The 15,351-nt window shown below is 49.0% G+C and overlaps 1 protein-coding gene across 1 annotated transcript; it reads left to right on the top strand.

The window, feature by feature from the left end:
* The first annotated feature begins 13,119 nt into the window (after window positions 1–13,119).
* On the top strand, window positions 13,120–15,248 carry LOC128730813 (integrator complex subunit 10). Its single transcript, XM_053823893.1, has 4 exons — window positions 13,120–13,253; window positions 13,355–13,422; window positions 13,487–13,748; window positions 13,815–15,248. Exons 1-4 carry the CDS (start codon window positions 13,131–13,133, stop codon window positions 15,246–15,248), a joined length of 1,887 nt encoding a protein of 628 aa, XP_053679868.1. The 5' UTR covers window positions 13,120–13,130.
* Window positions 15,249–15,351: the final 103 nt, after the last annotated feature.

Raw genomic sequence — 15,351 nt, forward strand, 5'->3', positions numbered from 1 at the left:
AATTCAATTGCGTTACAACACACGAGAAGTACAATTTTTGCTTCAATTGAGTTTTTCACATTGTTTGAATATGCAACGAGCGACCAAGGATTATTTACAGACAAGTTTACCACAAGTTCATGCAAATGGAATATAACAAAAATGGTCCGAGCTCTGTTGAATCCACCGCAATGACCACCAGATTCGGTCGGATGGCCTTCAACCTTCCAGAAAACACCATCTGACCTCTACTGCTCGGCACCTTCACCTGACGACGAATTGTGCTTCCACGGCGACGATCAAGAAGTTACAACCGACGCGATTCCCACGATGCAAATCGCACGAGGGTGTCGTGCACCAGTGGCCAGAAATGCACGATACAACGAACGGTGCAAAATGACGTGCAGCACGTGATAGTGTCTGGCAGGCGCTGCGTATGTTGGCAAGTCTTCGAGACCATAAGTGGCAATGGTGCTGCTGCGTGAGCAGATCCGTCCTCAGCGTTAACCTCGGTGTGGAGTGACACGTTTTGTAACTTAATTACCCTCGCGTCTGTTTTCCAGCGAAATTCCGAATGGAGGAGACCCTCCACGAGTCTGCGAGCTACAAAACAGCTTCCTACAATTTGTTTACCTACAATGCGTAGCATTCTGCGATTGCACTTTGCTTAAGAGGAGCGATGCTGGAGAGCACTCAAACTGAATCTGCTTCCTGAAACGAGTTTACGAGTATAAACTTGCAACGTTTACAAACTGAACAATAGTTTGCCAAATTTAATGGGAAAAGAGCAAGACCTTCCCAAAAACGTTCAATAACGTTCGGTAGATGGGAAAAATCAACGCAATCGCTTTCATAATGTTCGCGAAAATAAACTCTCTTTACCACGAACATATTTTTGATTAAAGAAACCCGAGACTGGACTGGAAACAGCCTTATTTGTCGCTCGTTTCTGCTCAATCGGACGCTCGTTAAAAGCTTCAGCCGCGATCGTTGCAACGAAGCAATGATGATCGAAATTTCTCCCGGTGTTTTAAAAGAGGAAGCGAAATAAAGCCCTGCCACAGAAGTTCCGCTCAAACGTGACGGTCATTTCATGGACAGTTCCACCACCCTGTGGGGTCATTGTACCGGTCTAATGTCGCGATGACAGCCCGTCCGGATAGACGGATGGTGGTACTGGCACCGATCGGCTCCCGGTGTGAGGTAAGCCACATGTCATGCGGTCAGTTTCAGCCACTTACAATGCAACGGCACACACAAAACCGGAGATCTACAGGCGAGGCGCGTTTATAGCTGCCAGCTGGCTGGTTGGCCAGTACTTTATTGGTACAAACAATGCCGGTTAACCACACGCACAACACACGAGCATGGATTAGGGACGGATCCGTCACATGGAGCGAGCTTGATCTACTGTTTTTTAGTTCGTTCCGGTTTATTCTGTCACATCGATTGTCGGTGCGTGGCGAGGCCATGTTTCCGCATTCACCAAAACAAAACGCTCGTAAAAACACGCAAAAAATCCACGTTGTGCAACTTCCTGTCGTAAGAGGAAGCGATATAGATCGCAAATTCGACAAACACCGAATACCGGACAGAGCATCCATCCAGATTGATCAGATTTAACAGATCGTACGCGATCACGTCGGTGATTTTGCTCCCGACACAGGGTGCACCGTATGTTCTCTCCAATCGCGAATCGATCGGCAAATCTCTAATTCCTCGATCGAGTAAACCGATCGAAGCATGATGTTTGATTGAGCATTTTCCCCTAACGATCGCATTGCCGCCCTCGGGGCAATCGTGGCTTTCGGGGTTTTGCAAAATAAAACATAACGTCATAAAAATAAACAATCCTTTCCGAAGTGAAGTCAGCTGTCGTACACCCGGGCGGGCAGCTGCACGGTTGACCGAAGCTTTTAGCTTTACGACCGCTTTCTATCGACGGGTGCGTCAGTGAAATTAATTAACGAATCTCATCTCTCGCGCACCGAGCGGACAACGCCACATGTTTATGGAACAAATGAGCGACAGCGGGCCCCCGATGGCGAGCGATAGATATGAGCCGAAAAATACACACCGGATTCGCTCTCCACGGCAAAAGTTTGTCCACTTGGGCGCAGATCGCGAGCGAACCAGAAAACCGTGAAGCACTTGGCGCGCACGGTCTGCGAAAGATGTCCAAGTCCAAGTCTGCGAAGCCGTGCACACTTTCACTTCTGGTGTGGAAGCAACGTGCGCGCGCGCTTGCGTCCAGCGCTAGATAGCGATCGCACGCCATGGCTGGCAACATTGCGCTTAATCGAGCGGCGTTAACAAGTTTAATGGATTTACATCAATTTACGAGAGCAACAATCGTATTAATTTCAACCATTTTGCTGCTCGCGCCGCGTGCAGTCCGGACGATGGTGTGCTCCGTGGCGATTCGCGCCAGGGAGATGGTGCTGCCTGCTCTGTTACTATTATGCTGGCAGCCCTGCTATGACCCACGTGAAAAGGCATCGGTGGTTGGGATGCGCGGGTTCGGAAGTGAGCAAGGGCTTGGGCCATGGTTCGGGGAGCAAGAAATGTGCTGCTGCTGCTGCTGCTGCCCTCAGTTCAGGTGGAAAAGTAGCATTCACGGAGGCGCACTGGAGCCAAACAATCCACCCAAGAGCGAGCGAAAGTGGACGGCAGGGAGTTCCTCGCCGGTGGATCGTATAATTTTCTAATTTTATTAAAACTTTCTATGCAAAAAAATGAGCAAACTGCTCATAAATAAGCGCCTGTAAACATTGGGTTTCTAATAAATTGCCTAAACAAGACGTTACCACTGCATGGAACTCGAACGAACACGTGTCATAGGTTCGTGTCGAATACGGGCGCCATTAGGTGGGTGTCAGATAAAGAGTGAATGCAAAATGGCCGTTTACATAGCCGTTTGTAAGGCCTCACGGGGCGACGGCTGATACTGCGAAAATGCATCCGGAAAGAACTACAAAACTAAACAAAGTGCCAAAGTGCCGCAGGAAGCCGTTCTCAGGCGCGGTGTTCTGCAAGTGCGCTTTGCTCCAGCAACTACGGATAATTAAATGCATCAAGTACGAGCAATTAAAGACGACCAAGCGCGATGGATTGGGCGACGGGTTCTTTGCAGCTTTACGGTGGGTTCGTTGTCTAGCCGACGGCGCAAAGACCAGGCCCGCATTCTCGGCGGCTCCCAGGAAAGGTTTCACGGAATCGAGCAACCGATCGACAAGGCTACGATCGAGCGTCTTGGGAGCGGTCGTTCGTTCGCAGTTTCCCTCCCAGACAGACCTATTGTCGGCTCTGGTTAATAGCGCCGTTCAAAAGACATCGTGGCCGTGGCGACACCACTTGGGCTTGGGCTTCTCTGCGCACACGGCAAGATGGATGGTCTTTATGCAAATAGTATTCGACACACGACACGACGAGGCAGCACCGGCTAGCGCGCCTAGGGGTGCATTCCGAAAATGTTGCTGTCTTTGGTGTGCATTCCTCAAGATCCCGATGTGACGGAAGTATAGTCGGCAACTTCTTGTATGCGCTGGCGAGTACACAACCACAAAACCACCCCTTAGCTGGGAGACATATTCGATTCATAATTTTGAAGACATCAGACACCACGAGACGAGCGGTCCCATGAGTCTCCTCTGATGAGTCAACGGCGTGAAGAGCTGGGGCATCTAGCATGTCGCAATGGCAAAATGTCGCACAAACGCGAGTTCAGCGTCGTTCAAGACATCAAAGCCGATTCCCCTGGTTGTCACAAAATCGAAGACACGAGATCACAAAGACTGCACGCGTCCGGTGCAACGGCAGAGAGGATCGTTAAATATAGCACCACGCACTTCCGAATGGATGTGGTGTGGAAGGTAATTAATTGAAATCGTACACCAACCGTTCGGTTTCCTCTCCGCTGTCACGAGCTGTCAACCCGCGAAGGATGAAATTTTATCCCAAATACCCAATCGAGGGTCCTCTCGTGATCGCTCTTCTCGACGTCAGGGATGGTTAACCTCGGTGGTTAATTTTGCGAATGCAGTCAAGTCGGCGAGACCCTGGGTTTGGTAGACTGCTTGCGTGCTTGGGCGTACTGGGCGCTTCCAGTAAGGCATCGAAAGCTCGTCTGGATCGGTTTTCAGACACAGTGCAGTAGTAGGACGTAGCCGCCAGTCGGTTATCGCGTTGTTCTCGATTTTTAGAACCGTTACCTTCTCGGTCGAGATGTCGGCCGAAGCTGTTCAATCGAGCGGAAACCTGACCGATATCGATCGACCGTGCTGGCGTACACGATAGTACGTACCACAGAGCTGGTATAAAGTAGGCCGAGAAGAGGCAAACCTCGTCCTCTTCTTCTCAAACCTCTCTCGTCGGTCCATTAGCGGTTGGGAAGTTTGGCGTGTTTGTTTACAACCCCCACCGTTTGCGCTATCAAGCAAGAGCAAAGAGCGAGTACGAAGAATCGGGAAGGCAGCCTACCTACCTATCTACCCACGCTATTCCTCGATCGGTACTTCTGCCAGACGGAATCAGAATGTGTCGATCGTACGGCCGAAAACGTGAGGGGCATCATTTGGGTCGTAAGCCTCCCCACAATTCGCCAGCGTTAATTAATTGGACAAGCCATCCATTCCGGACGGTTGGGTAACGATCGCTCCCGCTGATCGTGTACATAATGCAGTAGTTTGCCCAAGCTACTCTCCTGCACGGTTTCTAGTCCAAGGCTTCTCGGTTTTCCCTTCGCATAAACACCCGAGCACGGGATCCATTATTCTTCTGCGCGATCGTAAACTCCCGGCTGAGCGCGCGCCTGTTTCGCAAAGAATCACTAATGCATTTGCCTCCGGCAGACTATCCTGCTGCTAGGGTGTGATCTTCATTTCAGGCCCCAAAAAATATGCCTTCCTTGATCTTTGCGCGGCCGTAGTTCGTGACTTTATTCGCCGTGGCTTTTATTGCCGCCTTCGCCACGAGGAAGGTTAAGATCAATCATTTCAGCACGCAAGACACCACGTGGAGAAGACGATCGATCGGGTTGAAGTTACCATCCACACCAGGAAAACTGGCTGCAGTTCCGACTGTCCAAGTTCCGCGGCTTCAAGCTGCCAATGGGGGGTTTTAATTAATTTCTAATTATCACCGCGTTTCCATACGCAACCATTCGAAGCAAACGCCGTGGGAGATCACTGGACCTGGACCAGCGCGCTGGTGTCTCTAACCGGTCTCGGGACAACCTGCGAGGATCACGGACATGGACAGCCAGTCGAGTGGGTTTATATGGACTGCCGTGGCTTTCCGACTTTCCGGGCGACAGGGCCACTAATCAGCGTATTACCAGCTCGCCGCACAGCAGGTTCAAATGAGGTCATCAACCGACACAATACTCACGCATACTCACACACGATGCAGGGCCGTGGGATGTCGTTGAGTCACCATAAAGCGGCCGTTGTGATCACGTAATATTATGCGTCGATCTCTGGCGCTGCGGTATCAGTGGACTCGCTGGCGCTTTATCAGTGATGATGGACGAGAGGGTGATTCGCTCTACTGGCCCGCTGGGCATTAAAATGTGTATTTCCGTGAGAAACACACGCAGCCAATCATTATTTATCGATTATTTGGGCACATAAAAATGGGCTTTTAATTGTTAATAGAAATAAATCTCCATCCATACATAACTCCCGGGGCCGCGCCCGCTGCAGATTTATCGATGCAAACACTGCAAACGGCGTTAGACGGATCACTTCTGGCACCATCTTCGGCACCACTACAGGGGCGTAACCGTGTTGCCGAGGGTTGCCAATCTACTGCACGATCCGCGGTCCGAGTGCGGATAAAGAATTGATTATCTAATTCTCGATTCCCTCGCGCGGAGTTTGCTCGCAGTGAGAAAGCGCAATTTTATGTAAGCTTCAGCAACCCCTTTCAGCTCGCGGGGCCAGCCAGTTACCATTGGACAATGCGACCCCGAGGCAGAGTGTAGGGCGTGAAGTAACAATGGTTTCCCTTCGTCTTTCTCGGCCTGCCACAGCCGTGAACTCTCCGAACAGCATCAGTCAGTACTAACACAGTTTCCTCTCTCGCCTAGTAGAGGATGGGAGGGTCTGATGGATTTGGAATTCATTTTCCATTTTCCACTCTGCCCTCTGACCAGGCCGAACCATTAGAGGCCATGCCTAACGTTACACGCTCGTTTTTCGCACTCGCCCAAATGCCAAAAGGGATCGCACGAAAAGATGCGCCATGCCAAAACATTCGTACGCATTACACACCGATTCGACAGGTTTGGTGGGATTTATCGATCAGCGTGATCATCGGATTGAATCATCAAACGATCGGAAACAGCGAACGAAGATGGCAAAACGTTTCCTACTCGCTCATTGCCGAATGATTCACAGCCAGATTTGCTTTCACCGATTCCATGCGTTGCCCATCTCGTCGGGGGGTAATGTGAAATGCCGCGAAGACGGTGCATTAGTCAACTCCGGAACTTGATGACTACGGCATATTGGTACTGAGCGACAGAATCATCCATCGCGCGAACAGTGCGTCGAGAACTAGCAATAAGAAAGCCTGCAGGCATGATAAATCACGCAAACCTGCTTCTAAAAAGAAATTACGGAAAGAAAAAACCTAATAATTGCACACCATCCGAGTGATGGCTACTCACAAACAGGCTCCAGATCACGTGCGTGTCGATCGGACATTTTTTCCCATTTATCGTCCACTTTTCAAACCACTTTTTCCGGTGGACTATGTTTTCCCCGGTGTTGTTTCGAGACAACTTTCTTCTGTTTGTGTTTGATGCGCTCGAATTTCTTTTCTTTGTTTCTTCCTCTTCACTCCATTTTCCAGGTAAGGCAGGTTACAATGTTGCTACACCGCCGACAGGATCACCTTCGGGGCGTCATAAACGATAGCCGGTGATTAATGATCCAAAACATTATGTTGCTTTCTCCGATAGTGGAAGCTCGCAGTTTGTCATCACTTGCCATGGCCAACACTCTTGCCCGGGAAGAGAAGTAAAACAAAAAAAAGACAACATGCAACATGCTTCTACCAGCCGGTTGGAGCGGCTACCGAAAAAAATATATACTTCAAGCTAGTTTATTAGTCCCGGATTGTAATTCCATTAAGATGAAATCATCGTTTTTCTCTCGCCTCGCCACGTGGATCATGGTTCGGTATTTATTTGTTCTGTCTTGTGCGAGCGGTAGACCAAGAACCACACGGACTTTGGAGCGAATAAAAAACAAAAAAAGAAATCAACTCGAACGCGCTCCAGAAGGAAACGTGCTCCGGGTGGTCGAGAAACGGTGCCTATAATGAACGACCCCCGAAAAAGGGCCATTCTGTTCGCGTCACTCGCCTGCCTGCTAGTTGCTGGTGTGTCTTTGAGCATCGCCCGCACGCACGAAGGCTCACTCACGCCGTGCTGCAAAGAAATCCCCACATCCAGAACCTTTGCCGGAGGCGTTGTTTGTGTTTATATTTGGAAATTCTATCGCTCCCACGCGTTCACGTGCCGCCACCTTCAACGCCCGGTTTCGACGCTCGGTAGTTGACACCCGTGCGTGGCAGTTTGAGGCCCTGTTTCAGGCGATGGGGGCAGGCTTTCCTCCGGAAATGGGAGCACCAGCCGGTCCCAGTAGCTCGCTCGATTGCGTGGAAGCGCGTGCGCGACTCACTAAAACTCAAATTAACAGTCACGGTCCTATAGCACGCGGATCGATGGAGCCGCATTCAAAGGGCCTACGCCACCGACATGGCGGACATGGCACGTGAAAGCCGTTAAGCATCTTGGCGAGGGAATTATTGAATCTTACCTTTCACTTCCCGAGGGGTTCCTGTTTCCATTGCGTAACCGCGATGTTGGATTTAATTCGGCAGGGATTTCAGGCACTCTTGCGAAGTACTCGCACGTTTGGGACGTTTGGGAAGACGAGCCCATCCTTCGCTGGTCCTGATTGTAGGCACGAGATGGTTGTAACCCCTTTGGCAGTGGCAATTCAAAAGGACCACACCGTACGTTCGCTAGTGCCTGGGACAAACGTGCCTTCAGACTTTGCGCACTTCAGCAACGCCTGCGGCACTGTTGCTGCTAACCTCAATTTTTGTCGCCTTTCTCCGAGATCGGTTTGGCAGCCAACGGCATGGATCACGCTTTTAGACGGCGGAAACCATTAATTTCGCGTCACCGTGTGTGTTTTTGTGCTCGTTTTATCATCATCACAAGCATTGGCGACAGGGACGACCTCGGGATCATCACACGTTTTTCGAGATGTCACTTCGAGACGATTGCAGGCACGTACGACAACTGGAAGTGTTGTGGATGAACCTCCCTCCCTTGATGTACCACACGAGGGAAGCATAACACGAGCGGCCAAGACCATACGACGCCGGCCGGAATTGAGAAGACCTCCAAGGGCGGGAGTAGTTCACGTACTTCCCAAGAGAGCAGATCACAACGCTCTGCCCGTCGGATTAGGGAACGATAATTCTCCGGGGATGACACGCCATCTTGCGTGCGTGTTTGTCTTGGGAATGGATGATGGTACTTGGCTCGTGTTATGGCGCCGTTTCTGCTGCGGCTGCTAACGATACTCTTCCGACAAGTTCGGTTTACAGCGAGGAGATTATTTCGGGTATCATTTGTACGGAGAAGGAGGATCATTTGTCCGCATGGAATTCTTCCACACAAGAAGCGCACGGAGTTGGGACTTTTATTTGAATCTAAACGATCCAGGATGATCCACTCTATTAGGAGCGATGAGAGGTGTTTGTTCGTCTATCGCGCACGATGGTAAGACCCCTTGAGATGACCAACATCTTCGAGGTAGAATGAGGATCGCCCTTGATCGCCACAAAAACAGGTCCCGGGGTCTTCGAAACCTTGAAAACGTCCAGCGATGAGTTTGGGTACGAACGTACATTGGGAAGCTGGTCCGAATTGAAATAATTTAGGCTTTTTATGGCTTGTCTCGTGTATGACGCAATTTGTGAACGGTTTAACAGCGGCAGTTTGAAGGTTACCACCTCTGCCAACCCCAAAAATCAACCACGAACGGTACTTTTAGACAAACGTTGGTGGCTTCCCTTCGCTCGATGGGGTACGATTTTCGCATTAATGCTGCTTCCATGTTGCGTGCCATGAACATGAGCAAATGTTTCGGGTATGAGAGTGCGATCACGTCTTAAGCGCTCCATGATCATCACGAGTAACGGAATGCCTTTCAGAAGTCGAAGGCGAAGCCGAGACTGGAAACAAATGGGCACGATTATGTTTGCTCGCATTATCTCATAATAATCGAGGCGCAGAGCAATGGATTTGTCTTGCCGCATCAAGTTGGAATTGGCCAAACACACTAGCTAACGAAGCGAAGATACCACGCCATTAATAGCTGGTCATTCGGGAGTGACCGGGCCGAGTTTGTTAGGATCTTATTAGCCATTGCGATCGGGCGATGTTAGAACCACGTTAGAAGGTATGGGATTTTATTCTACTCACGATGCCCGTGCTGATGAACTTTGTTGAACCGCTAAACCGTACTCCACGGTACGGTGGTTCGCTTTCTTGCCTGATCGAAACACCAAACTCAAGCAGGGTGGTGTTGGGGTTCTACCGCTTTCCCAAACTTGCTGCTTGACAAACGTCGTTCGGCAAACGTCCCGTTCTAAAGCACCTACGGGTTAGAACGTTGGAATGTATCTCGCGATCTTTCGATCTTTATCGCAGACATAAAATTTCACTCTACAGCTTGTACGGAGTACTGTTAGAGCGCGATGATCTTTGAAAAGTTGCAATGCCTCGCAGGGTTACAGAAAGCTGTTGTTCCAGTAGTGCTCGAGATGTGGAGCTGCTGGAAAGCAAAGGGGCTCGATGGCGCATTATAATTATGCTGCAACGATACACCCTACAACGGCCCTTGATCATGCACCATGATGTCCAATAAATAGAAAACACCATAGTAAAAACTACCAAACAAAACACACTATCATCACCCAGGGAGGATCGGCCGTTTTGCTACTTTTCTCAAGGGAGCAGCACTCAAGGGGTGCTCGTTTCCTCCTTTCATTGCTTGTAAAATCTTACTTGTGACGAGCGATGTTTTACATTGTGTCGTGGTTTCCTCCGGATTGTTTTGCTCACACATTGCTTGACCGTGAGCGGCCCCACGGGAAGCGCCAATGCAACAGTGTTTGTCGCTGTTACGGAACAGCACCACAACAAAACGAGGCGTTGGATCGTCACCGAAACAGTAGACACCGGTAGGGAAAACAGTAGCCCAACCCACTGCACCGTTTCATGCTGCAAAAACTGCATCAGATCGCGCCCGTAGGCGTACGGGGCTGATGGCAATGGGTGCATAAATAAACATGGTAATGCATGCTTAATTCAACGCCTTTCTGGGAACTTTCTTCGACGACGGCTCGAGGGGAAATGCGAGCGACTCAAGCAGCACCAACAGGGAACGTAAATGAGTTTTCATTAATAACCGTTTCGTCGGGGTGCAGCATTTCATAAATAGGACTTGCAAATTTCCAAAAAAAAAAAAAGAGCAAATTTATAATCGCTTTCCTTTGTTTTGATTAATTCTCCTCACTGAATATGGAGTTGAGTGTTTTTTTTGGTATGCTTCTGAAAACGCATGCCGTGAACCTGAAAGGATGAACGACACCGTCCGCATGAAGAACGGTTTCTAACGTCTAATGTATGCGCAGCATGTGCGCGTGGCGGAAGTAATGCCAATAACTTCCTCCGAGTAACGAACTGAAGGAAAAGGAGCAATAGAAAGACAAATGTACGCAAAGGAGCGCGTCGCCTTCGCGATCATCAACGGATGCGGCGCTCGCTTCAATAAAGCTGAAGCTGAACTAAAAAAGGACTGATTAATTTATTTTCCATGCAATTTGCTGGGGAGATTGTGCCGATTAATTACTGTCGTTCTTGCGCCAAGCAAAAACGCCGACTCTCGCGGGGGTTTGATTAATTGAATCCATAATCCTTGGGCTGAAGCGTGGATGTCTTTACTGCTGAACAAACAATTGATGCGCAGCATTTGTTCGCGATAAATTTTCCCCGCAAATGGATGAGTAATGAAAAAATTAACAGCACAACGCTTAAGGGTAGACAAATTTTGATTTGAAAGTTCGCGGTTATGCTTACCTTTTGATAAATGCAAAAGAAATTGCGGTGCTTTATGTAGAAGGTACAACCAATCAACCAATCTCGATCGATACACTCAGAGGTGATACACTTTTTCTGTTTTCACTTACACTTTTTTTGTTTCTAAACGCCTAGGAATAGGAAAACCAACAAAACAATATGTTAGTTCATCTCGAGATGAAGCATAAAACCGGTACAATCCAGCTGAGTGTGCTGTAAGGGAAAGAAAAGCTTCTCTGTTGGGTGCGGGATGAAAGTTTCACCGATCACGAAACACTTTTTTGCGCGTTTCAGCCACTAGCAGGCCACTTCACAAAACATTCTAGCAGCTCAATTCACCACGAGCGGACATGTGGCATCGCTTTCCCTTTGCCGCGGGGCCACTCGTGGGCCAGCGACCCTTCACCGCGAATTACGATACGATCGTCAGGGTTTAATGTGCTATTGTTTGACCACACGAGAGCCGGTCGCGGCCAACTGAGGTGACCCCGGTGGGTGGAAGGCTGATGATTAATGCTGTGCCAGTTCTATCCACATCGTCATTTTCCGTCGGCGCATAAGTGAACCACCGTTTTCGGGACCGCAACCACCCATGCTCGAAGGTGGGTGCGTCGATCGAATGCGATCGAGTTCTCCTGGTGGCGGTCCTTGAGGGTTCTGCCGGGTGGGTTTCTTTCTGTCGCCGGACCCGTTACCAACCGCTCGCGGGTTTCGTCGATCGGGTCACGGATTTCAGACGATGGATCGGTACGATCGGTCGATCCTGGGAAAAGGTACGGCCGCCCTTTGCACCGCACCAGGGGGATGATTCGATGAAACCGGTTCTTTCCAATGTTTTGCGCCGTCACTCGCCCATCGTCTGCAACGCCAGGGAACGATACGGAGGAAAACCTGTCCTCTCTTCTGAAGCGGACACGGATGTGGCGCTTATAACGGGGTTAACATTTCGGGTTTCGTGAATACTTTTTCATATGCACATTGGCGCAGCATTGGAGAAAATAAAAGCTATGATGTGTTTCAGCCGCAAAAGCGAAAATGTAACAAAAAATCTAACAAAAACGGGTTTAGCTTTTGCAATCAAAAACACCTACAATCGGTGATAAGGCACAGTTTTAGCTAAAAATAAGCACAGTTTGGTAGCTTCGTTTGATCGTACTTATTCGCGCGATATGGAATCAAACGCTCATATGGTTGAGCTTGTTATTTTCACAATTCTTGATTTCGCACCACGGTTACGCACGACACTGGTCAAATGCAACATCGGAAAATTATCTTCTCTTTTTCACCGTTTTCACAAACATTTTTTCACAGTAAATCTGCTGGAACGATCACTCTGATCACTAGAAATGGCGCGGATATGGGTAAGCCTAGCCCTGCCAGTATGATCGTTCGCTGGCGTGGAATCAAACGAAACAAACAGAACCAGATTCCAAACGAAACCGTGGTTTAAGATCACTCGTACCGTTGATGAAGCGCGGAATCAAATCTTGAGCAGCGGCCGCAGCAACATCACTCGTAAACAAAAGAAATTTAAATGCACAAGCTATTCCCGATTCCGTTTGATCGAGCAACTTTTCAGTGACTGTCTGTTTACAGCAAAGCTATACGAACACCACTAGTGTGCAGCACAGTACTTAGACGGTTTCATATCGTCATCACAGCAAGTATCCACAATGTGTTTCAATATTTGCTGGAAAATTAATTTAGAGATGGATTGCGAGCAGCAAACGATGCAAACCATGTGTTCTCTGTTCGCAGTAAGCTGAAAAGTAAAACACTTTCGTTACAGCAGTAGAAATTCATCACCACAACGGTTGTAAAGCAGCCCTGTCGTAACGCTCGTTTCGGAAACCATGAACAGATTTTCGAATAACTTGCTGTCAACGGCGCTGTCAATGAATTCAGAATTGTTTACAAGGGTTTGTTTATTGTTTTCATTGCTCGTTCGTGCTGTTTCGAGCAAAGTGGGGATTTTTATCGTGAAATGGAGGTTTTATCTAACGAAAAATATCTCATCGCGCGCGCAAAACAATCCACTGACCCGTACAAAGCAAAGGCGTGGATTATTGCAGCAAAAACGCTTTTTCCCAATGATTTTGGCGTTCAGGTTGGTGTGGTAACTTGAGCCGGCATGGCGCGATAGCGTGCGGTCGGGTTTTTTTTTATTTGGGAATGGGTATAATGCTATTTATCTTCATTTACTTGCAGTTTGAGGCGTACGAAATCGAAAAGAATGCAAACAATTTTGAGGAAGCGGCCAAATGCCTGAGCTATATGTGAGTATGCGCACGTCTTCCGGGAGTCGCAATCGTTCTTAATTTTCACGTTGCTGCTTTGTAGTGTTATGACTTTCCACGGAGCTCATCAAACGCCAACAAGCCTGTTGAACGAGATATCGCTTATGACAAATGCGTTGCGCATTCCGGAAGGATGCACCACGACAGAGCAGGAGTTCTACGTGAAGATGTTCCAATACATTTCGTACGAAGTGCAGCATCAGATCCTGCTTCTGACGGCGGTGCATTCTAACAATAATCTCGACCACTGTCGATTGATTCTGCTTCTGCTGAAGCGCTTCCCTCAAGCCATTTCGACTCATGCGGTACGACAACACAGCTCGAAAGATGAACATTTTTTTTACCGTTGTGTTATTTCGACTTCCTTGTAGCCTCGTTTGCTGGAAACGCTGGTACAAAATGTAGCCATGCCTAATTTCAAGGAGATGCTGTTCAACGAAGCGATTCCGCTGGTGTACAATCGCGCACCTGAGCTCCCACCAAAGCTCGTTCACCGTTTGATGGCGGTTTGCTTTGAGTACTATCTAAGCCAGATGTTCTGCGACACGGAGGACAGAGCGCGAACCTCGGCGGATTGCTGGAAAAAGATTTTCGAAATACTGGACTTTTGCGGCAAGATTCTGAAGTGGGAACCGTTCATGTTGTACAAGAAGAGCTGGAGCAAAGACGTGTACTGGCAAAAGATTATTCACATCTACAAATACGACCCGTTTCGGTCGACGGAAAGCAAGCAGATACTGTTCTGCGCAACGATCGTGTTCGTGTTGGCCTTGCAGGATTACATCGGCTACTCTAGGCTGCGCTCGAAAGAGGGTAACACCGAAACCGAGGTAATACTAGTGGAGGCACTCAAAGATGTGGCGCCAGACTTGAAGCGACGAGCGCACGAGGGCGTAATCGAGATTCCACATATTCTGGTAAACGCCGCGGTGAGCCCGGACGCCCCGAACTGCTTGATAACGTGCCAAAGTTGCTGGCAATTACTGCATTCGAACGAGCTTCTCAAGACGGACTTTGCTCAGCTCGTCCTGCTAGTGCCGCAGCTATCGAGCTGGGTGCAGAAATTCCTCATTGATTTGTACGTGTGCGCGGGCCAGCACGAAGAAACGGCCACTCTTCTGCAGGCATCGACCGTCGCTACAATGTCGCCGCTGGAGAAAACCGTGCGCCAGTTTGCGCTCGCACTCGTGCAAGGACCTATCACTGTGCATTTGTTCGAGCAAATGGGGACGATTTTAAAGCACATTTCTCATGCTCCGACCGGTGGCTCGTATCTGGAGAGTGTTGCCCTTGGGCAGACCACTCGAGTTCTCATGCTGATACCGCTCACGAGACGCGCCATTTTGCACTATCTCGTACAGATGCTGATTGCACTGCTCAAACCCAAGCTGGTGGATGCCGAGTGCAGTAACTCGATGCTGGGTAATCTGCTCGTTCTGTCACAGCTCAACTGGCCCCACGAATCGAGAACGGTCGAGATTATCTTCGAAATCATCAAGACTCGGCGACAGTTCACGTATCTGCACTTCACGAGCTACATCATCAATGGGGAGATTATCGAGGAGTTCATGCATCTGTGGACGCATTCGCCCGACGTCAAGTTGGAGCTGGCTATGCCGCAGCAGAGCCTTGCCACTGGTGCACGGCGCATTGGAACACGCGGCGCAGACAAGGGTGTTAAGGAAGACTTCAAGCAGATCATTCGGCAGCAGGTAGCACGGAGCAATGATGATATCGACGAGCTGGTACTGCAGTTTCTTCAGCAACAACACATCCCGTTGGTGCAGAACATATTCGATAAGTAACGATCGTACAATAAACAGTGGTTAGAAATGATCTTTCAAGTGTTCTTTCTACTGAATACTGGGCCTAGATGCTAGAGTCTAAAAACGGCGGGTTTAAAATTGT

This window comes from Anopheles nili, chromosome 2, assembly GCF_943737925.1.
Source record: "Anopheles nili chromosome 2, idAnoNiliSN_F5_01, whole genome shotgun sequence".
NCBI lineage: Eukaryota > Metazoa > Arthropoda > Insecta > Diptera > Culicidae > Anopheles > Anopheles nili.

Bases quoted from the DNA above. Each gene is read 5' to 3' on its own strand.
- LOC128730813 (XM_053823893.1), top strand. From the start codon at position 13,131: ATGGAGGTTTTATCTAACGAAAAATATCTCATCGCGCGCGCAAAACAA. The intron at 13,254-13,354 runs GTTGGTGTGGTA...ATTTACTTGCAG, and splicing joins CCAATGATTTTGGCGTTCAG to TTTGAGGCGTACGAAATCGA. The intron at 13,423-13,486 runs GTGAGTATGCGC...GCTGCTTTGTAG, and splicing joins GCCAAATGCCTGAGCTATAT to TGTTATGACTTTCCACGGAG.